The sequence below is a fragment of the Onychostruthus taczanowskii genome, unplaced genomic scaffold, assembly GCF_017590055.1.
Source record: "Onychostruthus taczanowskii isolate IOZ18803 unplaced genomic scaffold, ASM1759005v1 scaffold42, whole genome shotgun sequence".
Lineage (NCBI taxonomy): Eukaryota > Metazoa > Chordata > Aves > Passeriformes > Passeridae > Onychostruthus > Onychostruthus taczanowskii.
The window spans coordinates 1569425-1596184 of NW_024501682.1; the positions used below are offsets into that span (position 1 = coordinate 1569425).

General features: G+C 35.5%; 1 protein-coding gene across 5 annotated transcripts in view; it reads left to right on the top strand.

Annotated features, from left to right (window-relative positions):
* UBR2 (ubiquitin protein ligase E3 component n-recognin 2) overlaps nt 1-26760 on the top strand; it is a 56224-nt gene that overhangs the window by 26368 nt on the left and 3096 nt on the right. For 3 of the 5 annotated variants that reach the window (XM_041413508.1, XM_041413507.1, XM_041413512.1), the window contains 30 exons: nt 133-194; nt 972-1082; nt 3324-3389; nt 4653-4775; nt 5117-5180; nt 5472-5596; nt 6900-6952; nt 7210-7312; nt 7866-7914; nt 8339-8493; nt 10526-10628; nt 11405-11514; nt 11714-11794; nt 12535-12716; nt 13382-13581; nt 14447-14546; nt 16008-16169; nt 16503-16600; nt 16837-16909; nt 17760-17908; nt 17998-18053; nt 18477-18573; nt 20901-20968; nt 21469-21604; nt 22236-22326; nt 23067-23197; nt 23861-23969; nt 24214-24270; nt 25767-25844; nt 26113-26283. In XM_041413508.1, the coding sequence (XP_041269442.1) occupies nt 133-194; nt 972-1082; nt 3324-3389; nt 4653-4775; nt 5117-5180; nt 5472-5596; nt 6900-6952; nt 7210-7312; nt 7866-7914; nt 8339-8493; nt 10526-10628; nt 11405-11514; nt 11714-11794; nt 12535-12716; nt 13382-13581; nt 14447-14546; nt 16008-16169; nt 16503-16600; nt 16837-16909; nt 17760-17908; nt 17998-18053; nt 18477-18573; nt 20901-20968; nt 21469-21604; nt 22236-22326; nt 23067-23197; nt 23861-23969; nt 24214-24270; nt 25767-25844; nt 26113-26283 (3163 nt within the window). The remainder of the gene's footprint in view (nt 1-132; nt 195-971; nt 1083-3323; nt 3390-4652; nt 4776-5116; nt 5181-5471; nt 5597-6899; nt 6953-7209; nt 7313-7865; nt 7915-8338; nt 8494-10525; nt 10629-11404; nt 11515-11713; nt 11795-12534; nt 12717-13381; nt 13582-14446; nt 14547-16007; nt 16170-16502; nt 16601-16836; nt 16910-17759; nt 17909-17997; nt 18054-18476; nt 18574-20900; nt 20969-21468; nt 21605-22235; nt 22327-23066; nt 23198-23860; nt 23970-24213; nt 24271-25766; nt 25845-26112; nt 26284-26760) is intronic. The other 2 variants (XM_041413511.1, XM_041413510.1) reach the window with 1 other exon arrangement.

The following is a 26760-nucleotide window of genomic DNA, read 5'->3' on the forward strand; positions in this document are numbered from 1 at the left end:
TAAATTTGGAGACTTGTCGCTGTCTAGAAAAATGGTCTGCGAGTAAATCAGATTACCTTTTTTGTCCTGTTTTAATTACATAAAATATTGTACATAATATTCAGTATGGTTTTTTCGTGTTTTTTTTTGTAGGCTTGCATGTTTTGCTGAGTAAAACAGAAGTGGCATATAAGTTTCCAGAGCTGCTACCCCTGGTATGTAATTAAATGTTGTGTATTCATTAAATACAATTAATGCTGAACATGAAATTGGTCATGTAAATGTAGGATGATTTTAAATAAAACAAAGGGCCTTTGTACTGTGAATTCTACTCAGAGAGGATATCTTTCGTACATAAAATTACCTCTTAAAAGATTAATATCTAGATATTCATGACTAGCGCATAGACAGGCAGTATTGCTCTCTAAAGTTAACTAAGACTCAGGTCACATAGCCTCCTTTTTGTAATAGAAACTGTTTTTAGGAACCCCAGTCAGGATCTGATTCCTTCTCCTTGGGCTGGGTTCTAATTTTCTTCCCCAGCTGTTTCTTGCCTGCTGCCTCTTCTTACTGATACGCTATTTTTTTAAGGGGTAGTCAAAAAAAGTGGAATGGAAGAGGATAAAACCTAACTGGGAGAAGAAATTTCGGTGTCTTTGGAAAGAAATAGTACTTAACCTTTGAATGAAATAAATGAAATTACAGTGTTATTAAATTGCTGGTGTTGATGTTTTAAAATATGAAAGCTACTGTCTTTAGGAATAAACTAAAGCCCTCATGCAGTAGCTGTGTGGAGCAAAGACAGAATGTAAGGGTGATTAACAATGATTTGAAAGATTGTGAATAGGCTCATCTAACTTGTTTGTTGGATTTGCTTGCCTTTTGTAGTGCCCAGATATTTTAATGATCACAAATATCATCCTCCTTCATTTCAGTCCCATTTTCTTTTATTTTCTCTGTGTACATCAAAATATTGCATTTCCTTAATGCAGAGTGAACTTAGCCCACCCATGTTAATAGAACATCCTCTACGATGCCTAGTCCTATGTGCCCAAGTGCATGCAGGGATGTGGAGAAGGAATGGCTTCTCTCTTGTTAATCAGGTAAGTGCACAGTAGCTGTAGAGAATCACTCTTTTCTGATAGCTCTCTCAGGATAATTTCAAAGAATCACAGAATCAATTAGGTTGAACAAGACCTCTGAGGTTATTGAGTCCAACCCTTTGCCAAACACCACCTTGTGAACTAGACCACAGCACTAAGGGCCATGTCCAGTCACTTCTTGAACACCTCCAGGGGCAGTGACTCCACCACCTCTCTGGGCAGTCCTTTTCAATTTCTAACAACCCTTTCCGTGAAGAAATTCTTCCCAATGTCCAGCGTGAACCTCCCCTGGCACACCCTGAGGCTGTGTTCTCTTGTCCTGTCGCTGGTTGCCTGGAAGAACCTCAGTGTATTTCTTGAAGTGAAGGGCCCACAACTGGAGACAGCACCCGAGGTGGGACCTGACCAGGGTGGCGTATGGAGGGAGTTCTTGGTCTTTCAGACCCCAAAACCTTCTGTTTCTGTATTGATTTGAAATTTTATTTTTGTCAGTCTTGTGGAAGGCAATATGGTAGGCATTTTTATCAGCACTGGCGTCATTTGAGTATTTCTGCTTTTAAACTAGTCTGATTTTTTTTTAGTCAGAAGTTGCTTTTTTATTTCAGAACTGCTGCAGTAGCTGCTGAAATCAGTGCTGGCTGTGTAGAGTTTTAGTTAATGCGGTTAATGAGTCCTAGCTTTTTTACTGTGTACTGTGCAAGCAGCAGTTGGAAGTGCAGAATTAGATCTGCGCATCCGTGGTAATGCATTCATCACCTCCACATAAAAGTGTCTCAGATATAAAAATATGCAGCATTATGGTATGGCTATTTATATTTATAAAGTAGTTGAAATCCAAAGACCCCACAGAAGCATTAGAAGCAGTGTAGAACAAAGTGGGTTTTGGCTTTTAGCTCTAATACTTTTGGAGACTTTAATTTCTAAACTTATGTTCTCAGTGTTTGTATAAATTAGGTGTTTCAAGCATAACAGCTATAAAATGGGTACTGTGGTGTCAGTACCACCCACCAGGGTGATTGTCTCAAGTGATTTTCTCAGCAAGACTTAGATTATAACAGCTATAGGGTTTAATTCTGTGAGGTGTTAACTTGATTTATTTGCAAGAAAATTCCTTCAGTCCCATCAGCCCTCAACTCCATTAGATAATTGCAATGTATATTTACTAGGAGACTGAATTAAGCTGCTCAAATATATTATATTCTGACACTTCTTGACTCCTGAAGGATCTTCATAAGGTGGTGTCCTTGTCAGAGCAAAAAGAGCTCTAGTTATGTACAATTGTAGCAGTGCCCATAGTGCTGTAGACACATCAAATCTGGAATTTCAGCATAGCTTTTCGTAGTGAAATAAGTCTCTGAGTTAATTTCTCCTGGTTGTCAGGATCTTGAAGTTAAAGAGCTTCTTTTAGTTGAGATAAAATAACTCCCACAGTTTGCAAGTCCTTTCTCTTTACTTTGGCTATGGGGAGAGCTCATGTTCAGCCAGCTCCTTTTGGATCTTTCCCAGATAATAGGAATGGGCATCTATATGTGTGGATTATTATGATAGAAAAGAAAGGGAAGGCATACCTAGCTGTCTTCATGTAATTCTGGAATAAATGGTATGTGTCTAGAGGAGACTTTAGCGTGCTGAGTTTGTTTCCAGGCCTATGCAGAAACTTGCCAGCTCTATTTATTTTTCTTGTCTTGTGGTAGAACCAAACTTTCCCACCTTTCAGTGCCATGCAGTGATTGTGGTGTTGCTGGCGCCTGGCTTAGTCCTGTTGAGTTCCTTCCCGGGATGGTTTGGGTTAAGTATAGCTCTTGTCACAATATTAACATTTTGCTGACACTGGCAATTCCTGAGAGATGGTATCTCAGATGATTAAAGAGCAATTCATGGAGCGAAAAAAAAACATTTCCCCAACTGCAAGGGCTTTCTCTCCTGTGAATTTCAAACAGTTAATTGCTAAACAAATATATTAAAAATAAGCTAAAGAGGTCAAAAAGATTTTTGCTTATAAGTTTATGCAATTCAGACATTGCATCACTACAGCCCAGCCAGCAACTATGATTGTTTTGTGCTCTATAAAAATCTTTTTGCATACAGATAAAATTATGTAATTTTTTCAAATTACAGATTCATTTTTTGTTTATGAACACAGTATAGCAAAGTTTTATTTTTTACAGAAGTAAAATAATTTTAGATGAAATATTATCTGTGTTAATGATTATGGTATGGTGTTTTGGGTATTTTTTTCAGATTTATTACTATCATAATGTGAAGTGCAGGAGGGAGATGTTCGACAAGGACATAGTTATGCTTCAGGTAACCATGTATACCAGTTTGCATTTTTTCAAGTATTTTCAGGATGTTTTTGTGTTTATCTTCATCAGAACCTTTTTAAAGAAAAAATGTCTATTTTTTTTGTGGAAGGACTTCAATTTTCTTATTTTATCTACATAATTATGGCATAATTTTAGAAGGAAATAACTATTATTGTAATACTTATTTTTTAACTACAATTTGAAAAGTGCAGAATTTTCTGATTAGTGTATAAATGCCGTATCTTCAAGAATGTTATATTTTAGCTAATGGGTGGTGCTGCACTGGCAGTTTCATGAGTCTGCATGTTATCAGAAATGCAGTCAGTGTATGTGTTGATTTTCTTGGTTTTCCCCTTCAGATTTTGCTAATATGGAAATCTGTTCAGCTATATGGCAGATGCAATGCTTGAGAGCAATACAACCTAAAATTTGCAGCTTGGGGTGCATAGTTCACCTGGACAGCAAAATATTTTCTCAGGAAGTCCCTCAAATCTTAACTGGAGTTAGCCGGTACCCAATAGGATAAACATGCCCCAAGATGCTTCTGCTTTCAGACGTAGTGGCAGATCAAGCCTCAGGAAACTGATTTTTAATTATAATTTTCAGCTGTTCATTTGGGTGGATATCCTTGAGCTTTCTTGGAAATTTATTCTGTTTTAAAGATGGTCCCATTAACAACAGTTAACTAGCAACAAATATTTGTAATTGGCAAACTTAGATAACATGTTTAATAAACTGAAAAAACTTCAGCCAGTAATTTTCATGTTTGTTCTGCATTCAAACTTCAGTATTTTTTTCTTTCCAAGAAGGTTTTGGAAACTTCGCTCTACAGTCTTCAGCCTTTATTTAGAGGATTGGGTTTTGTTGTTAAGATCTTCAGTGGTATATACTAATAATATTATGCCTGCTAGAAGATCAACTAGCACAAGCAAAATTTTTGAGATAAAAACAACCAAACAAAAGTCTTTCACTGAAGTTTGCTTAGGCTGCTTAAGATAGAAGGAGTAATCCTGAATATTTTTCATGATGCCCTTAAAAGGGCTTCAGAAATTCTTGATAAAGCATAGGATTCTGCTTGTCAAATGGGCTTACAGTTCTGTTCTTGGGGTCCTAAGAGAGTAAACTTAAATGTTAAGTCTTCATAGGATTGAGAGAGGAATTAATTTTATAAAGAATACACAGTGAACATCATATGTAAATATACAAACATGCTATGATAACACCCGATCTGTTTTCTCTTTATAATCTTTTTTTCCTTTAATAGACAGGTGTGTCTATGATGGATCCAAATCACTTCCTGATGATAATGCTGAGTCGCTTTGAACTTTATCAGATATTTAGTACTCCAGACTATGGCAAAAGATTTAGCACAGAAAATACTAACAAGGTATTTTATGCACTACTGCAGTAGAAAATCTTCAATTTTGTTTTTCAAAGTGTGTCTGATGCTGTTGTACTGAGACAGAGCTATTTCTTGATAAAAAAGCAAAACTTATCCTATTTTAACTTCATTTGGCCAGTTTGAACTATGCATAAATGTTTTTACCTGTCAAACTGGTAAATGTCAGAAAATGTTGCATTATTTTTGCACTTATGACTGTGTTTCAGCATAGCTCAGTTTGGGAGTACTAAGGGTGAAAATAGGCAATGTTTTGAATCATTGAAAAAGTATTTTCAGCATATGGAATAATTATTGAAAAATGTATTTTTTTTATTGTTTTATTTTAGGATGTTGTTCAACAAAATAACACTCTTATAGAAGAGATGCTATACCTCATTATAATGATTGTCGGTAAGTTCAAAACATATTTAATTAATGTTTTTAATTTAGGCTCTTTAATGATCTGGGCAATTTTTTATTGCTGTGTCAGGTTCAGTTCTGTTGTGAACATTCTGTAGCTCTGCCTTCTTTCCTAGGAGAAAAGCCTTGGAACTAGCTTAGATCAATGTAATGAATTTTTGAACGCTGGTGGGTGAACACAAGATTTCACAGAAGGCACCCTATTTTCTAGCCTTTAATTTAGAGAAAAAGCTAAAAAACGTGTTTAAAAACCAAAAAAAGAGGTGTATTTTATTTCTACAGGTGAAAGGTTCAGCCCTGGAATAGGACAGGTAAATGCAACAGATGAAATCAAGCGAGAGATCATCCATCAGCTGAGCATCAGGCCAATGGCTCACAGTGAATTGGTAAAGGCACTCCCTGAAGATGTAAGTAACTGGCTGTGGAGGGGGCAACCAGTTTCCACTTGATAAGGCTGATTGCTGAAAAATTGTCTTACGCAAGCTCATGTCATTTAATGTGGAATGAGAGCAGCATGATTACGCTCAGAGCAAGGTTAGCATGAGTACAGGTTAGTAGTTCTTAGTAGGTTTTAGTAGGAAAGGGTAGGAAAGAGGCAAAGAAGGAACAACATATGAAAGATGCAGGAATCTGAGAGCTTCTTCAGCTCCTATCTCTTTTTAATACTATTTCTAATCAGGCCATCTGGCCAGCAGCCTCTGCAGGCTGCTCGTACACCCTGAATTAGATGTATGGAAGGTAGGTTGTTAGAACTATCCAGAAATATAAGCTGCTATATTTTAAAACCTAACAATAAGTGCAAAGGCATGGAATCAGACACTGTATTATGACTTGTGTAACATAAATGCTTCATTTACATGAACAGAATAATTTCTCTGAATTCTATTATGAGTAATTCTGTAGGACAGCAAAGCTTGCTTCCCTTTCTCCTTTTAGTATTTTTGAAGCAATCTTTTAAAAATTATTTTTGAAGACAGAATTCCAAAGTTTATGTTTGCCTGTGCTGGTAATAATTTTAATGATAAGTTATGAAATATTTTACTTTTTTCTAAATATTTTAAACTGAAACTATTTGAAAAGTCAAATTTCAAAATTATTTAAGACTAATTTAGGGTTGTATGAAACAGAAAATTCGATTTAAGCTGGAGCTCTAAATTGTATTGTCAGTCCTAAATACTTTTTCCCTGGCCTGGTAACTTCAATGAAATATGCATTGGTGGAAGGGGATGGGAATATTGAAAGAAAATTTGTGCGTGAAGTGTTGTTACATATTTGAGCTGATGTCTCCTGCTGCCTTTTGTGGTTGTTTCAGCATTTTTCAGTAACTAGTCTTTTTAGCTGTCCAGTATTTATTTCAATTTAAAGGCCTAGAAATCAGAAATGCTGGCTGTGTATTGTAAAAATGTGCTGAGCAAGCTAACGTAGAGTTTTCTTCTGCTACTGTTACATCCTAGTTCGTTATGACAGGGAAAAGCAGTACAAATGACCCATTTAGAATGGCATGACTTTTTCAAGGACCCTTTTGCAGAGATGGTGTTCCTGAATGTATTTTCATGTTATGTGGTTTAGTGTTCTCTTGAGTGCCAGTAAAATGACTTTACAAAGTCATTACATTCATTTTATATGCTTTCTCTAATATTGTATGATATTTGAATGTGTTTATTCCAAGAACTCCAGTAACATGCTGTCTTGTCTTTTCCCTCCATGTAGGAGAACAGAGAGACAGGGATGGAAAGTGTGATTGAAGAAGTGGCATGTTTCAAGTATGTTTCCCTTTATTCTAATGATTCAACTTTAGGAATTGAATGTCTCCATTAGTGAAAATGAGTGAATGAAAGAAAGAGGGCTGAGTCATGGTGATTTCCCATGGCTTTAATCATGTGCAGAATTCTTAATACTGTTACTTAATTTCTACAGTGCCTGTTAGGCAGTGTTTTTTAGCTGTTCTAGTTAACTCTTTATTCTCAGATGTTAAGAACCAGTGGACATAAAGTGTTTTGTTTGCTTTGGTTTTTTGTAGGAAACCTGGATTAACAGGCAGAGGGCTGTATGAATTAAAACCAGAATGTGCCAAGAACTTCAATCTCTATTTCTATCACTTTTCAAGGGCAGAGCAATCAAAGGTAACTAGTAGTTTAACTTCCCGGGGCTTATTTTGTACCTTTTTTTTTTGTTTGTTTGTTTGCCTTTTTCCAAACCTTACTTTTGTGAAGAAATATTACCAGGTGGATATTTGAGAATGTTAACAAAATTTGCCTGAGATTCTGCAGTGAATTCTGTGTCACTGGATCCTGTGTCCTATACAGAGATGTTGAAATCAGTGGGGCATTCAGGAGCTTTTCTGTGGGTTCCCTTGCATCTTATTTTACTGAAAATATTTAAAACAATCTGTATTTTCCATTACCTTTATAGAAATTGCCGTTCTAGGTCAAATTTGCCTTACAGTTTTATGCTAGGAAAAGAATCAAGGCTGGCTCAAGAGGAAAGATTAGTTTTGAAGTTGCGTGCCCTATTTTATCAGTAGAATATAAGACAAACTGAAAAGACATGAAAGCTTTCATGTTTATTTAAGGCTGGGTAAAAACAGTAACAATGTAGTAAAGCGTGAATGCTTTTTTTATTAGTTTTATATTGGTACAGGTTTTGAGTAATGCTGGCATTGTTCTTCTATTTCAGGCAGAGGAAGCACAGAGAAAGCTGAAAAGGCAGAACAGAGAAGATACAGGTATTTGTTTTTGAGAGGAGATGGGAGAAGAGGGAATCACATGTCAAGATGTGTATTGCCCTGGCATTTATACCAACTAACAGCCTATTCCAGGGCTAGGGTGATTAGAAATGAAGCAGTTTCCCTTATGTCTCCCTGGCTATAGTCAGGGATCTGATTTGTCATGATACCAGCCTTCTGAAGAGCTTATTCCTTTGGCTTTCCTGTTACACAAAAGCCATGTTGAATGGTGCAGCCTGTATTGGTAGCACTGTTTATCAAGCAGCTGTGTTCTGCCTGAGGACCACAGAAGGGTTTTGGTTGGAAGAAAGCATAAAGGTCCTCTGGTTCCACCCGCTGCCTTGGGTTGCATTGTTAAATGAGGCATTTCAGTTGGGTGTTGCAAGTTTTGGAGAAATGTCAAACACACCAGTTTCCCTTTCAGCACTTCCACCGCCAGCTCTTCCTCCTTTCTGCCCACTTTTTGCCAGCCTGGTGAACATCCTGCAATCTGATGTCATGCTGTGCATTATGGGAACTATACTGCAATGGGCAGTGGAACACAACGGCTATGCCTGGTCAGAGTCCATGCTGCAAAGGGTAGGGGTTTTTTATTTAAACCAATGCTTATGCTAATGGAGGAATGTTCATTAGAGTGTTTTAACACAATTTTATAGATTTGAGTTGTTTACTCAGTGTCTGAAATATCCAGAATACTGTGAATGAGAAATAAGTATTATTTCCTGATATGGAAAACAAGGGAAAACCCTCTGCCTCTTGCTGCAATTTATTTTTATAAGTGAATGGAAGACCCAGGTAAATTTCTAATGGGATGCACATGAGATGGAAGACTTCTGCTTGAATCAATGGCAATAGTGTTTTTTGTGGTGGAGAACTCATTAATCTGAGTTGTTACATGTTAAGCAGCCAGTGATTTTTTTTCTTGATGTTCTTTGGCTTATTTTCAGTTTAGGCTAAATCATTTTAGGATGTTTTTTGTGGTGGAGAACTCGTTAATCTGAGTTGTTCCATGTTAAGCAGCCAGTGATTTTTTTTTTCTTGATGTTCTTTGGCTTATTTTCAGTTTAGGCTAAATCATTTTAGGAAAAAACCATGAAAAGAATTTTCTACTTGAAAACGTATCCACTTTGGGAAACTTAACTGAGCCGTTTGTTCCTTGCAATTTATAAGGATCTTTAGAAACCTGGAGGGTTATTGTAGATTCTGGCATCACGATTGACATTTTCTAGGGTGTGCAGAGATGAGTAGTTAACTGCCATCCAGCAGTTAACTACTCATCTCTGCCAGCTGTCTATAGTGGGCAGGGTTGTTGGTTTAAGGTCCAACTCCAAACTTTTTAAAAATATTGATGGATTTTTAAATAACATTTGGAAATGAAACTGAATATTAATTTTTTGACATCCAGTCTTATTGAGGGTATATTACCTTTTACAGCTAAGTTTAAATTAACATAAGCAGTTCTGTATAACAGAAAAAAAGTTGAAAATGGAACTTATATTTGCATTATAAATCTCAACAATGTAGGTACATTTAGGTAATGTAAGAATGCTAGGTTTTGGAGCAACTTTGAATAAAATAAGTTGATTAGTTTGGTTTTTTTTGACTGAACTAAAATTCAGCCATTCTCAACACTGTGAAATTCATTAGGGACCTATCACTTGCTCAGAAACTTGTGGCCTTTCTCTGTGATGGTGTCATGCAGTTGTGCTGCAGTTTTCACAAGTCAACCACTTTTGTCTTGGAAGCACTTGCAAAGGTGGATATGAGACATCTGCAAGAGATGGCCCATATCTAGTGAGATCTTGTTCAATAGATGTGATTGACTGAGGAGAAATTAACTGTTTATTAAAACAAATTTTAAAAACTTCAAGACTCTCATCAGGTTTTGCCACTTTTTCTGTACATACTTGGTCTGTTGCATTCCAGTTGTGTTACAAATTTTCAGGTGATTGTCCTTTCCTTACATGGGTGTCAGTGTTGATTCCAGGCATCAGTAAACCTTTGTCTGGAGCATCCTGCCAATTTGTATGGGGTTGTGAAATGGCTGATGCAACATGACTAAGTTTGCCCCTAAGAATGAAGTATCTCAGCTTCAAAATGCCATTCAGACTATTATAGTGCTAAATAGGGTAATTACATTTTTTAAGTTCAAGGAGATTACAGCTCTTCACTGGTTTAAAATTAACATTATTTTAAAATGTGTTTCTAGAGAGAACAAATTTAACTTAAAACTTTTAATTTTTTGTTGCTAAACTTTGTGTATAAAAAGGACTTAAAGTCTGCTTCGTGTTTCTTCTGTCCTGAGACTTGCAATAGTAACATGCAGTAGGTAGGGAGAAAGATTAGAAGTACTGACTCCTCACTCACTAGTCAGGACAGCAAACAGAAAGAGGCAATTATTTAATATGTATTTCATGTGGTTTCAAACAAACATTGTTGCTTCTGTGTAATGTAGCTTTGGAATTCTGTAATACAGAAATAACTTCAAATATATTCATAATATATAGTTGTGTTACTTGACTTTCCTGTTTCTTAATGAATTACTTAAACTATGTAACAAGATTATATGAATTATGTAAGAAAATAACTAAAATTTCTTAATTTTACCTAGGTTTTGCATTTGATTGGAATGGCACTACAAGAAGAAAAACAACATCTGGAGAATCTCAGCGAGGAGAATGTTGTAACATTTACCTTCACTCAAAAAATATCAAGTATGCCTTTCTTTTCAAACGTATAGCAAATTTGAAATAACTGAAAATGCCAGGATCTCATATTTTATTCTTCTGAAACTGTATTTACCAGAAGAATGTATTTGTTTATATATCAAAATGTTATCAAGTTGACTATAGATAAATGCTTTCTACTTGTGTAGATTCTGTGATGATACAATACGAAAGGCATTTTCTAGAGGAGAAATTCAGAAGTTGAATAATTCTCTCTAGATCTGATTCTTAATATCTTTAATAAATATCTTAATATCTTAACTATATATATATTAAATATATTAATGTTTTAATGTATTTATATTGATATATTAATATATTTAATAAAGATATCTCAATAAAGATTGCTGCATGTGATCAGATGCAATTGCGAAAATCATAGTTGCTTTCCAATAGTCTTTTAATCTTGTCTTCCCTTTGTATCGTCTGACTAATGTCTCTAGTTTTCCTAACACATGAAAGTTTCATTTAAAGTAGTGGGAAGTATAATATTGGAGGTTCCCAAAATGAAAACAGACTGGGAGCACATCCAGTGCATTTATTTTGTAAGAAAATACAGTCAGTGAGCAAAACTTTTCAGGATTTAGAAGCTAGCCATGAAAAGATTTGCAGTGGGAGAGAATTAAAAATTACATATTGTCTCTTTTTGTTGAAGGAATTCTTCAGTTGCTGAACAAGCATTGGGATTTCTTGTTTTTAATGTTAGTGAGTGATTAATTTGCCAGTAAAGGTATAATCAGTTCTCATTGTAATTTTTCTCTCAGAACCAGGAGAAGCACCCAGTAACTCCCCTAGCATACTAGCTATGCTGGAAACACTGCAAAATGCACCTCATCTGGAGGTGCACAAGGACATGATCAGATGGATATTGAAGGTAAATATATTTTATATTACCACTGAAAATCTTGGAAATGAGATTTTTGAAGCTTTCCTAATTACATTGGGATGATTTCCTTATTTCCCAGCTTTGATCTTACGGATTCCAATACTGCACATTGTATAGTCAGTATTATAGTATTTGCAGTTGTATTCTCATGACCCAAATGAATTAAAGGCTTTTTTTTTCCTTACAGACCTTTAATACTATTAAAAAGCTAAGAGAAAGCTCTTCTTCAAGTCCCGTGGTTGAGACAGAAGGAAATATTATGGAGGAGGTAAAAGCAATCTGTAAGAGCTGATCTAGAACAGGTCTGGGTGGTGACTAGCAAAGGGCTATATTTCTAATTATAGCTCTAAATGGAAAACATTGGTGACTTTTGAAAATCTGTCTCACAGTTTATAGATCAAACTCATTTGTTTGAAGAACCTATTGGTAAAGTCCACAAGCTGTGTTTCTTTGTTTCATATATTGTCATTTCCAGATATTTTGCAATTCTACTCCATTGAATTGTTTGCAGTACAGTCACAGCATTAAATGTTTTTGTTTTTCCCATAATTTCAGACTCCATGGAAAGTTGCTAAAAGAAATGGTTGTCCATATATTTTTACCATGCATGTCATTCCAGAAAAACTCTGCTGATGTGTGTAACTGGACATGACATTCTAGGCACTGCACACAGACCTTGGAGGAATGCAGCTGCTGGGGAGGGAGAGCAGCACTAGAGATGAGACCTGTCACTCTCTTACCCTTCTATCCTAGGAGTGCTTAAAGGGAAGAGAAATACAAATGTAGTTAAAGGTTGAGGGGAAGAAGTTCCCCTTCTAGATCTGCAATTCTGCCTGGCATTGAACACAAGCTAAAGAAAAGAGGCCACAAATTGGTAGACTTTTCTTTTGTCTTTTATGAGAATTTCATTGTTTGGAGGTTAGTAGAAGTTAGACATGGCAGTAGCTAAAATAAGTAATCTGTTGTAACAAGACTTTAAAAATGACTGAGTGAACAATACAATTTCAGAGTTCACGTGATAAAGACAAAGCTGAGAGGAAGCGAAAAGCTGAGATTGCCAGACTGCGCAGGGAAAAGATCATGGCCCAGATGTCTGAGATGCAACGGCACTTCATTAATGAAAACAAAGAGCTCTTTCAGCAGACTCTGGAGGAGCTGGATACTTCAACCTCCGGAGTCCATGAAAATAGGTAAAGGCATCTTGTTTAAATTATTTCTCATTAATGGCTGCATCAGATTGTCCTATTATTACCACTTTAAAAAGCTCTTTTTGTCGATCTTGATGGAGAAATCTTCGTTAGTTTCTGAGACAAAAAAAACAGCAGTAAATGGAATGCTTCCCTCCCCCTCTCTGTCAGAATTGTGGGATAAATATAAACAGGCAAATAGTTTTTTGTACAAAATCACCCGGTAAATTATTAATAATGCTGAAGAGACTGTGCTATTAAACATAGTTAATTGGAAATAGCTGATTATGTGTCTGTTGAAGATCTGGAAGAAAATCTGTTTGGTAGTTTGAAATATGAATTAGAGAATGCTAATGATTTTGTGGGGAAGTGGAGAGTGTTTTCAAAATCCATGTCATACACTTAAGGGATGGTGATGATGGAGGGCTGCAGATTCAGTTTCTGTGTTAAAATGGAGTGGGTTATGCTATTGGGAGGGTTATGAATTTTTTTTGGAAAATACATGCTACTTCTGGACACATAGGAATTGTTATTTAAATGCCAAAGCTATTTTTTTGGCAGGGAGCATTTATCATAAATTTAAGAAACTCACTAAGCACACGTAAGTCGTGATCTGAATTATAAGGTTTTTCAAATAATACGCTCACTAATATTTTTAAATATTCTAGCCCTGTAATTTCGGATGCAAAACTCACAGCCTTGGGTCCAGAGCAAACCAGAGTAGCTGAACCCAGACAGGTTGTTATGTGTATATTGTGCCAGGAGGAGCAAGAAGTTAAAGTGGACAGCAGGGCTATGGTCTTGGCAGCATTTATTCAACGATCAACTGTGTTGTCTAAAAATAGAAACAAAATTACTCCAGACCCTGGTAAGTACTGGTCATTGTTGTCTTAAATATTAAAGAATGTTACAGTGGTTACTGTGACAACAACATTTTTTCATCTGAGACAGTGACACAGTCTTCTTACATTAACTGTTTGTGAATGACTTCATTGTAATCAGTGGCAAAACTCCCATATTTTTGGTGAGGTAGAAATGTGTGTGCTGAATAATGTAAATCACTTTGAAGCATGAGCTCAATGTTCTACCATTCATTTGTGACAAATTATTTATAACTGTTGAAAAAACCCTGAAAATCAGAGGTATTTGTTCTTAAACCATGCCTGTAACATCAGAGAGAGGAGGTGTTAATGTAGTGCTTTAAAAGCAGAAGATGTACATTTTCTTCCTCTCAGTTACATCATCTGAAGTGCCTCTTAGTGATAATAAAAAAATCTTGGATTTAGGTACTTTGTGAAACAGATCAGTGAGCAAGGGCATTGTTACAAAGGTTTCTCTGGGTTCTGTATGTGTAAACAAATAGAAATGTTTGCGCTGAACTGTTTTGCACTCTCACTCTGGAGATTAATGTCCTTGAACTCATTGTTTGATGGTGCTGAACCAGCAGCACTGCAGGTTGATCTTGGTGACTTGTACCAGGGCCCAGCACCTCTGAAAGCTTGGTTTGAAGCATTTAAGTACAGTACATACACCAAAACCAAAGTAAAGTGATACTTATAAATAATTTAAACAGTTTAGGCTGTTATGGATTAGTAATGTGTTTTATGCTTATTCAAATGAACTACACTTCTGTGATAAAGTTAAATAAAAATGCAAAGGTGGCAACATTAATCTGCCATGAAGTCTTTTGATAAATGTTTATTTCAAAGTTGTTTGTTTTTTTTTTCTTTTAAATACAGAAAAGTATGACCCCTTATTCATGCACCCAGATCTGTCATGTGGAACACATACGGGTAGCTGTGGACATATTATGCATGCTCATTGTTGGCAAAGGTAAAAGGCTATATTTAAGTTTTTACTTCGAATAACATGTTATGTTTTCAGTTTGCCTAATGGCACTAATTTTAATGGCAAAATTCCTACCATATAGTAAACTTGAAAAGAAATTTCAGGACGTGATTAAAGCAGCTTTCTGTTAGATAAAAAGGAGTAGAAATCGAATGCTGTAAACTTACTGAAAATAATTTTCATCTACTGATAGCTTGGTAGAGTCCAAAGCTTTCATTCCCTTTCCTTGTTTATCCTGATGCATAATTCCCTGTGGTGCACATATATCTGGAGCTCAGATTTTCTTGGGTTTTTTTGCTGTTCACTGCTAGGCATGCTTTTGCTGCTGCTTCTGCTCTCTACTGAGGTTTTAAATAAGAGTGCACCCCTTGCACTCTTAATTCCTCCAACAGATTTAATTTGAAGTAGAAACATTGGTGACCTAGTTAATCTTCAAAATAAACCAAAGTTTATCCTTTGTTTCTTAGCATTTTAGTAAAGCCTTTTGCAGTTATTTTTTTGTTCTTTGACTTTTAGAGGCATATAAACATGCTTAGTGCTGTGTGGTGCTAATGCCACATGACAAATTCAAACCATTCATACCTCTGACTTTGATTAGGCCCTCGCTTTGCTCCTTGGCATGGCTTCTGAAATGCCTAATTTCAGATTCTGCCTTGCGTATGAAGAGTGTTAGGAACGGAGCTTCTGTGGCTATTACCACACACAGATTTCATTTATGGTCTTGGATGTCACTGCTCACTGAAGGTTTTTAATCTTCCTTGTATAGCTCATGTACAGTCCTTCGTGGTTGCCATAATCTCCTGGAAATGCCCTTAGGTGCCTGTATTGAGATCATCTTGGGGTCATCACTGGGCATGCTTTAAACCACATCAGAGTCTTCTGGAATAGCAGTTACATTTAGCAAAGCAGTGAATTCAGTTCTTTTTTTCACAGAGGGTTCAGCCAACAGTTTTTTTGGCTGCTGCTGTTTTGGTTGTGGCCTGTAATAGAAAACATCCAATAATGCTCATGGCATCTTCCTAAAAAAATTATGTAAAAATGAGTTGGGTTTTCTGGTTTCGTTCACGGGTTTTTAAACTGTTTTTGTTTGTTTGTTTCTTAGTGGTTTTTGTTTGTTTGGGGGCCTTTGTTTGCTTGTGGTGTTTTGTTTTGTTTGGATTTTTTGTTTATTGGTTTGGTTTGGTTTTGGTTTTTTTAATGCTTCAACTTCTCTCTGCCTCATCCACTTTTTTCCTAAATGTACAGCCCAGTGAACTTCAGCACTTTGGTAGATTTTGGCAGCCAAAAAAGCACTAGTACTTTATCAGTCAGAGGGTAGAGATTTTTCCTTCTGGTAATGATCTTATCTATATTTTAGGAAAGGTAAAACTGTGTCTTCCTGAGAATTTTTTAATTTCTATATTCAAGTAATAATAATTTGCCACTAATGTCTTCCCTTTTCTAAAGGTATTTTGATGCAGTCCAAGCAAAAGAGCAACGAAGACAACAAAGATTACGAGTACACACAAGTTATGATGTAGAAAATGGTGAATTCCTTTGCCCACTTTGTGAATGCTTGAGCAACACTGTTATTCCTCTGCTTCCTCCACCAAGAGTTTTGTTTAACAGGTCAGTTTGGTTTATAAATGTCCTCAATAAATGTAAAAAAACAAGATGCCAAACCAGCTACGCCCCAGAAGATCTTCCTGAATGTTTGTTGTCTTCTGTTCTGATGAACTCAAGTGGATTGCCTGTCTTCTTATTTTGGTTTTTGGATTTTACTTTGTTATTGTATATTAGGAAAGCATAGGACCTACAGAAAAAGAACTGAATGTAGAAAAATGCATGGGCAGCAGAGAAAAAACCCATTGATAAACAGATGAATGATGTTGGAATGCCTATGAAATAACTAATTCTGTCTTACAGATTGTTTTAACAGTTTTTTGGGGGTTTTTTTGACAGGTTAGACTTTTCAAGCCAACCAAACCTAACTCAGTGGATCAAAACAGTATCCCAGCAAGTAAAAGCCCTGCATTTACTTCGAAATGAAGACTGTGCAAGTAAGTCTGAAGAAATCTGTATGTTTGTATGTGAAAATGTTATAATACTCATGGAAGAGGCCAAGCACTTTGGTTCTGCCACAATGGACTAGAGAGAAGATGGCATAAGTGGCAAGAAGAGCTTGGGATTTCAGTTTCTAGTGATGGAATTTCAGATTCTGCTTCTACATCTTTCTATAATGTAGAAATTACATATAGGTGAATAATCAGTGATTTATTACTTTTTGTTTGTACAGGCCATTCTGGTCATTCAGAAAAAATGGATCAGCTACAATTACCTGAAGGATTTAGACCCGATTTCAAACTGAAGTATGTATTTACATATTAACAAATCATTAAAAATTCATCATAAAATCATAGCTTGAAAATAAAACATAACTTCTGTGCTAGAAGGTCTCAATAATTAGGGCAAATACATTAATTTTGCTTTAATTACAAAAGTTAATATTATTATGATGATGACATTGAAGTCCATCCCAGAAGCCCTAAGTAATTCAGTAGAATTTCAGACGTGAATGTGCTAAGTCATTGTGCAGAAACATGCTGCAGTTACATAAATTATAGCATGAGGATTAAGTTTTGTACTACTTGTAGCTGGATGAAGGATTCATCATTATAGCCAGCACAAAATGTAAAAAATGAAGGAAGACTATGAAATGGAGCGAATGTTAATATGTAATTTGTCTGTAATTAATTTGCCTGTAATTAATATGTAATTTCATCTGTAAAGGTGTATTTGTATTTGGTTGCACACTCTCTTCACTTCAAGAGAAAGTAACAAAACTTGTTACATGGTGCACACACCTTGGTCTGCCAGCTGCACACAAAATGCAGGACTCTCATCCCAGCTGATGACAGATTTAGCTTTCAGTCACACACAGTTCTTGTAATTTAGCCTTTACTTTATTGTGTTTGAAGACTAGATATTCTTAACAATAAAAATGAGATTGGTTCCAAACAAAAAAAATCAAAGAATAATTGGGGATCTGTCACAAAAATTTGAGGTTACAGAATACCAGATCCAAAGAAGAATATTGGAGTTGTCACTTAAATTTTAAAACTCCAGTTGTTCATCTATGGGGTGAATGCTTATCATTAGAGGTATCATGCTGGCAGTGGAGGAAAGAATGAATTAGTAATATTGTTTTCTTTCTTTCAGGAATCCTTATTCTGAGAGCATAAAAGAGATGCTGACAACTTTTGGTACGGCAACTTACAAAGTAGGCTTGAAAGTTCATCCAAATGAGGAAGACCCACGTGTACCTATCATGTGCTGGGGCAGCTGTGCTTACACAATACAGACTATTGGTACTGATCTGTTCATTTGGCTCCTTTATAGGAGATTTTCAGAATTTGCTTAAACTCACAACAATGAATTTTTGTGGTTTTTTTTCCAGAACGAATTTTAGCTGATGAAGATAAGCCATTATTTGGTCATTTACCTTGTCGACAGGTAAGGAACAAGAAGCAATTCCTCTCTGAATTGGTGGAAAAAAGAGAGACTTCTGCTTCATTAGTGAGGAATATCTACATTTTAATTATGGTTATTGGATAGTTGGATGTTGGACCCTATTGTTTAGTTGATCTGTATCTGATCATTAAACTATTTAAAAACCACATCCAGCAAAACTGTTACCTTTTTTCCAATAAATACATAATTTATCAAGGCTGCAGTTTCTCATGGTAACAGTCAAAATAAGAATGCCAAAAGGAACTTGCATATTTGCATAGACATAAGTATCTGTCATATACTTACACAATCATACTGCCCCCATAAGCTGCAGTTGAGAGGCCTGAGAAAAATGCTATTAAGTCAAAAGACTTTTTCACTTTGAGGAATTTCATTAACTGTGGCAGTGTCTCTTTATTTTTACAGGATGACTGCCTTACGTCATTGACGAGATTTGCAGCAGCTCACTGGACAGTTTCATCTCTTTCAGCAGTACAGGGTCACTTTTGTACTCTATTAGCATGTAAGTTTGCCACCTTACACCAGGTTTTTTTGTGAAGATAGATATGAGTGCTTTCAGGATGACTGTTAGTATTGATTAGAAGATTATTTTATGTAGTGTTATTAAGTGATAAACCAAGAGCTGCTATTTCCACCTATATGTGTTGTGTCAAGAAAAAAGACATTGTTTTGGACTGCAACTCCAAGAGAAGCACAGATATTTTGCTGTGAAGAAGTTCTGTTGATTCCTCATTAGAGAAAGATACCTAGGGCAAATGAGAAGGAAATGTGGTCCTTCACAAAAATAATCCACTGGAGCTTTAAACATGAAGAAACTAAGATTAATGTAGTGTTGAAAGGATATTTGCAGAAGTCTGTAATAAATCTGCAAACTTCTCTGTCTTTGAAAAGTAGGATCTCTTGATAAGACAGGACTTACTATGTAAAGTCATATGTTAATTGAGAATTTTAATGAGAACAAGCTTGAAGCATTAGTAGATACAGATGAAGAGTGTGAAGTTCAGTCTACTGAAGTAATTGCCCATGAGAGGACAGTTCTGAAAGGATATTATAAAATGGGATAACTTTAATATCTCCAGTCAATAGAGCAGAGAAACTTCTTAAATGCATTGATATAGTGAAATTACTAGTAGATGGAAACCAGCTACTTCAGCAAACATTTGGCAGCTTTATGGGGAAAGACTTAATTGACATCACTTTGTAGCAGTAATGGTTGAGCTGTTTTCCATGTGAAGCAGAAGAGAAAACGCTGCTTGCTGTTTGATGGGAGTTTTGCAATATATGGTGTTCTGAGTGTTTTAGGTTTTCTTGAAAACTTGAATCCATGTTTCTTCAAAGCTCTCCTTCCTTCCAACTGACAGAAGCAACTGTACTGCTTTTATTCTTATGAAGGAAAAGTTTCTGCTATTTTATTTTTTCAGGCTTGGGATAATGAAAATTATGAGCCTTTGATCTGTCTGTATTCTGTAAACAATACATAAAGATGACTTATTGAAAATAAGTTCAGTGTTGGAAGTCCCTTGCTCGGGTCATGTTTTTGATACAGACATTTTTCACACTTTTGGGTTGAGTTCTGTGGCTATATACTGACAAAAAGAAAAGCATTTGAAATCTGAGTCGTGGTGAAATGTTTGCTAATAGAAATAGCTTCCAACTGTCACATGTCTTCAGCTCTCAATTTTTTTGGCCAGCAAGGCAGCAGTCATCAACTGAAGTATTTTTAAGTTGTCATGATGAGGCTATTTTTTAATCTATTAGTGTTTTTAAACTTGGCAGCTTAATACTTATGGCTGCATTGTAAAATATACTCAGAGGTGCAGCTTTATTACAAATCAGATTTTACTGCTTGGAGTAAAGAAGTAAGCAACTGTTCCTTGATTGTTACTTAAAATATCTTGTAGCATTTTTCAAAACACTGAATTTGTGTTTGCTTTTAAATGAAGGTGCTTAGAATTCGTTAAGTGTGTGAATTTCTATTGTCAGCTGGAGTACTTGGGTTAACACTTTGTGGTTACTGTAAATACTGCAGAGAGGTAGAGACCAACACCTAGCTCTACCTTAATTAAAGTGATGAATGCAAGAGACTGAAGCAATGAATTTTTGAGTCAGTAAGGCAAATGATTTATGTAAGGCACGTTCAGACAGTGGTTGTGAAGTTAAGCAAATTGCAGTTTTATTTGAGCAGCTGTCCAAGAGACAATGATCAGTGTTCCTGTTTAGTCACTGTTGTTTTATTTTAATACAATAAAGTAAGAAAGACTCTTTTCCAATAATGCTGAACAGTTCTTGAAATGACTCTGTTAAAAAAACAGGTACATGTGTGTTGTGTTTGGTGCCTCATGTATGGAGACGTGAGCTCTGACTCCATGTTTTCAGAAGGCTGGTTTATTATATTATGATATATTAAAATACTACATTAAAACTATATTGAAAGAATAGAGAGAAAAGATTCATCAGAAGGCTAGAAAGAACAAGAATAGAATGCATAACAAAATCTTGTGACTGCTCACAGTCTTGACACAGGTGGCTGTGATTGGTCATCAAGTGAAAACAATCCACATGGACCAATCCAATGGAAGATGCACCTGTTGCATTCCACAGCAGCAGATAGTTATTGTTTACATTTCTCTCCTGAAGATCCTCAGCTTCCCAGGAGGGAAAAATCCTAGCAAAAGATTTTTCATAAAATATCATAACTACACATGTGTATTTTAAGTTCTTTAAGCATGTAAATGAAGGAGATGGCTCTCATTTTTTAACTGAAGTACACTAAAATATTTTCATGTATAAATGTTCAATTAATATTTTTTTTCTCTCCAAAATACTTAGCACTGGTGCCTAATGAAAAAAATGGGAATCTTCCTTGCATACTTGATATTGACATGTTTCATTTATTGGTAAGTATTTCTTAATATATATTAATAATGTTTTGATCCAGTAAACACTGTGTAAGAACTATTGAAAACTTTCTCTTTACTCTGGGTTAGAAGCCTTTCAAAATGTTCAGGTTTTTAGTATTTTTTCACTTTTCAATACACTTTGAAGACTTTTTAAATTTAATAAAAGTATTAATTTAAAGGTTTTGGATAATAGTATTCTTTTTTGTAAATTAAAAAGGGGTAAGATGAGACAGAATACATACTCTTTGTCTGTTAGAAACCCCAAAATGCATGAAAACCAAGCCCCCCCAACAAAACAACAAACCCAAAAAACCAAAGAGACTCAAAACTTTCCTGATAGATAATTGTTGTTCTCTTAAATAATGTCTGTGTAATGAGCTTAAAAATTAGCCTTATGTAGTATGCTGCATCCAAGGGGTGTAGTTGCAGCATGGGCAGAGAAAAGGAGAAGATTCAAAAGAAAAATAATGTACCAATTTTCTTGTTTCCTTTCACAGGTAAGCTTGGTGCTCTCTTTCCCTGCCATACATTGTCAGGATTTTTCAGGGGTTAGTCTTGGCACTGGAGATCTTCACCTGTTTCATCTTGTCACTATGGCACACATAATACAGATTTTACTTACCTCATCAACAGGTAATGCCACTTTGTCTCAACTTCTATTGAAACAATTCCTCCAGTCTTTACTCAGGGAAAAGCTGTGGTGCTGCTGGTAAATGTGTGCAGTTTACAGTTACAAAATAGAATTGTTGGTGCTGTCTTTGAGCCCACAAAGAGTATTGATAAATTGTACTCATCAAAGTTCAGTCACGTTGTCTTTATTGCTCTACTCCAGAAGTTTCTTGGGGCATAGCTAATAATGAATCCTGGCTTTCCAGCTACTGTAGCAGTACCAGGAAATGTTTATTGCAGGCTTGGCTTAGGCATTGGGTGATGAATGAGTTGCAGTTAGCAAAGTAAGGAATGTATCTCCTGGCTAGAGGAGCTGGATAAGGTAGAGTTTGCCAAAAGCAAAGTACTCCAAGCACGTATATCAAAAAACCCAACCAACTGAACAACTAAACCAGCACCTCACTGGAGCTGACAATAGCACAAAATTACCACATAATGTATGCTGCAGAAAACTGCTGTCCAATACCTCATATTCTATCTCAGTGGGATACTTCACTTACTTTGAGCATTTTTATCAGAACTTGAAAAAAATACATTCTTGTTGTGTAAACGTGTATATATGAAACAATTTGTTAATTATTTATTTCTTCTTCAGAAGAGAACGGCATGGACCAAGAAAACACTAACAGTGAAGAGGAAGTAGCTGTGCTTACATTGTATAAATTTCTTTGCCAGTGTACAGGAAGGTAAAACCCTGACCTTTTGATAAAATTTTATGTCATTTTTCTCCCTCCTGAACTGAACATTAACTACTGACTGAATTCTATATACTAGTGCTGTTAAAGATGACGCTTTTCACTTGGAAACTCTTACATCTTGTTTCTAATCCAGCACTTCTAGATTCACTTAAGTAACTATTCCTGTAAATCATCTGTGATTAGGAAGATACCTGCTCATGAAGATTGTGTTTGGAAACAATTTTTTAGTTGGTTTTCAGAATCTGGAATTGGCAGTGTCTGAGTACAGTTAGGATGGGAATGGCTTTGAATGGAAAGGAAGTAGGTTTTAGGTATTAGGAAGAAGTTGTTTCCTGTGAGGGTGGTGAAGCACTGGAACAGGCTGCCCAGAGAAGTTGTTTATGCACCATCCCTGGCAGTGTTCAAGGCCAGGTAGGATGGGGCTCTGAGCTGGCAGGGGGGTTGAAATGAGATGGTCTGTAAAGTCCCTTCCAACCAAAATCATTCTGTGATCTGAAATGTTTATGCAGAATTCTCCTTAAATTACTGTCTCAGTTGGTTACATTTTTATGAATCTCTGGTTTCTTGTTTTTTCCTAGAGATTGCTTTGAAATAAACACTTTGCATAGTGATTGTTTCAGCTGAAGTCAGTAATTTAGTATGCAGTGTGACTGCTGACTTACTAAATATAGCTCTGAAACTGAAATGATTAAATAAAAGCAAACTTTTTTTCCTCTTATTCTCTTAAGTGCCTTGAAAGAAATTTCCTCAGGCTGGCACCTGTGGAGGAATTTAAAAGCTGGAATCATGCCTTTCCTGAGATGTTCTGCTTTGTTTTTTCATTACTTAAATGGAGTCCCAGCACCCTCAGAAATTCAAGGTATTGTCTGCTTTGTATTAAATCAGTTTTCAAGACATAAACACTAATGGTCAAAATAAATTACATTTAACCTCTCTTGTCTGAAGAAGTTGATTGGGCTGAAGAAGCTGAAGGGCTTCATATCAGTGAAGCATCATATCAGCATAATGAAAAAGGGAAAAAAAAGGTCATTGTTTTTAACATGTATTTTTAATATAGAGGTAAATGCCATTCTAGATTACTTAAACTAGATTGATTCCCTTCTTCTTAATAATGAAATTTTGATTGTTTCAAAGCTCCTGTGGATTGTTGTTTTCCAATGAGACCTGCTTTTGCTTGCATTGATTTCATTCAGTCAGCATCTGCTAATAATTAATATTAAGGCCAGGTAGGATGGGGCTTTGAGCGGCCTGATCTAGTGGAAGGTGTCCCTGCCCATGGCAGTGGGGTTGGAATGAGATTGTCTTTAAGGTGCCCTCCAGTCCTAGTCATGGATTGTTATATCCATTATATACTATTATATCTGTAAATTCACTATGTTACAGCCAAGATAATCGATGCTGGTAACATTCTTTACTGTCCTCCACATATGGCATATGTAGGGATAGCATGTAAATCTGAAGGTGGTCCTAATAAACATTTTAAATACGAAGTTATGAGAATTACACCTTTTTTGTTTTTCAGTAAACGGAGCAAACCAGTTTGAACACTTATGTAGCTATCTTTCCTTGCCAAACAACCTCACTTGCCTTTTTCAAGAAAACAGTGAGATTCTGAACCCGTTAATAGAAAGGTAAGTTGTGTTTTTGTGCTTAGTTTTAATATAATAAAGAATCCTGCATAAGATAGTAGTGTAAGTATTCTCCCAGGAATACCTATGGAACTGAATCATAGATTTTGAAGTGTTTATGAAAGAAGTATTTTGAGAGAAACCATTTTGGTTGCAGTGGTTTCTTAATAGATGTACTTTGGATTTTTTGCATATTTGTATTTTTATCATCTATTGAAGTTTAAAAGCCTTTTTTTTTTCCTTGTAGTTGGTGCAATAACAATGAAGTAAAAAGATATCTGGAAGGCAAGAGACATGCTATCAGGTAAACATAAAGAGATTTTAAGCAGAGACAGGGGAAAAATCTTTAATGTTGCAGCTTTCTCCAAATACTTTTTCTAATGGGTGTTTATAATAACATAATATCTGTTCTGCTCTATTGAATAATAAAGATATTAAGGAAGAAGTGATTTTTTTTTTAATATTGTAAGAAAAGGAAATATTTCTTAAATTAGTAGATTTTAAAGGCGAAGTTTAATATTGGGGGTTTATTTAGACTGATGTGCAGTCATAAAATTTTATCTTGTGTTTCCTATTACTTTGTGCCTTCTGATGCAAAAAATATGATGTTGCTAAAAGATGTGTATAACCTTTCTTTAAAAATACTAGGCATTGAAGAGCTTTTTAAATTGTCTTTTTAAAGAATCCAATTCCTTCAGTAAAGCCAACACCAAATCACTTGCTGAAAAGAAAATCAGCTTTTCATACATTTGTTCTTGCTGCACAATTACTTTGAATTCAGAATGCATTTAATACTTAGTGGGTGTAGAAAAGCATTTAGGGTGTTGTTCTTTCTGAAGGCTGGGTAAAAATAGTGGTTAACAATTATCCTAATAATTAGAAATGAACATGAAGTTCACAGTGCTGTCATTAAAAACATATCCCTGCTTTTTAATCTCCTGTGCTAAATACATAAAGTTAATTTTTAACATTATGCATACAATAAGACTGTGATAAAAATAAAAATTAAACACTCAATCTGTGAAACACCAGACCATTAACAGAATTTCATACACAGTAAGAGTATTTTGGTTGTGTAATTGATTTCTTGCCACATGTGATTATTGGGATCTTTTCTATGTGTTCCCTTTGCTGATTCTTATCTGCTCTTCCCAAGCTTATGTCTAACTTGACAGTGATTATTTCTTTTTCCTCGCAGCATGTTTTTGTACATTGTTTCTGTTGCAAACTCCTGTTTGCATTTCACAGTCTAATTTGTATTATTTCTAGAATTAAAGATTATTAGAATTTTGTGCATAGTATCTGTTACTTTTAAATATATTTCAAATATATAAGTATTTGATATTAAATAGGTCTTTTACATAGCATGCATGTTTCATTCTCTTCAGGATACAAGTTCCCTAAACTTGAAAGTCAGACTATTTTCCATTCAATATCAGTGACAAAAAGAAAATGCAAACAAACTTATACAGGAGAGAAAAAATTTTACTTTAAATCTGTAGTGACCTCATAATTAGGTTTGCTAAAAGCATACAAATTACATGTATTTTCCACCTCTGCATTTTCTCAAATTCATATGAAATAAGAGTAAGAAATGGGGAGGTGTTTTATTGGAGAGATGTTGTGTGTTCGTCTTTTTATGTGCTACCATTTTACTCAAAGTATGGCAAAGAGGGAAACTTTAAAAAATTAATTACTCACAGATGCTGTTTAGATGAGTCAGGAAAACATGAATGAGTTTGAAGTTGCTTGTGTATTATTCATTGAAATATGAGTGCTGATTTTATTGCTTTATTCTAGCTATGCAAGAGAATCCAACAAATTAATAGACCTTCCGGATGACTACAGCTGCCTCATTAACCAAGCATCCAATTTCTCGTAAGTTGTGTGCAATTACAGTGAGCACCCCAAAGTCTGCTGCTCCTTTCATCAGCTGGGAGACCTTTAACCTGAAAGTCTCAGACAGTTGTGTATGGAATCATAAAGGGCACATAGCATTTATCAGCCAAACTGCCCTGTATTTTACTGAAACAGTGAAATAGAAATTTTAGCATTAACTGTATAAATGTTCAAAAGTATTTCTGAATGTTTTTACTATCTAGAGTTTACACATACAGTGGGTTTCTTTTTTTTTCCCTAACAAAAGGTGTCCAAAATCAGGTGGTGACAAAAGCAGAGCCCCAACATTGTGCCTTGTGTGTGGGACCATGCTGTGTTCTCAGAGTTACTGCTGTCAGACTGAACTTGAAGGGGAAGATGTTGGGGCCTGTACTGCACATACATACACTTGTGGTTCTGGAGTGGGCATATTCCTTAGGTAAGGAGCTGAACAGCTCTCTTCTCATTGCTGCGTTAGATGGTGTGTATAGTCATTAAATTAATAGTTCTATAAATGTGATTGCAGGCAGTGTTTTGTTAACAACAGGGTTGCTAAAAACTAAAGTGTATTCATCTTCCTATGCTTTGGTGTAAGGTTCAGAGGTTGCTTCTTTGAAGATAAAATTTCAAAGAAAGTTCAAATTTCATTTTCAAGGGAATTTGTTTTGCCTGTGCATTTATTTCTAGTCAAGTATTACAAAATGATGAAGGTAAATACTTTGATTTTTTTACTGCTGTTGCTGGTGAAAACACAGAAATTCATTTTGGTTGTCTTCCTGCATACAGGGAAGGATTAGATAATGTCTATTTTCACTTGGGCAAAAATTAATAAGAAACAAAATTGTTTTATTTTCGTGTAGTTCTCTTGAGTATTTTACACAGACTGCAAATATTAAGACATGAAATGACATTGTTT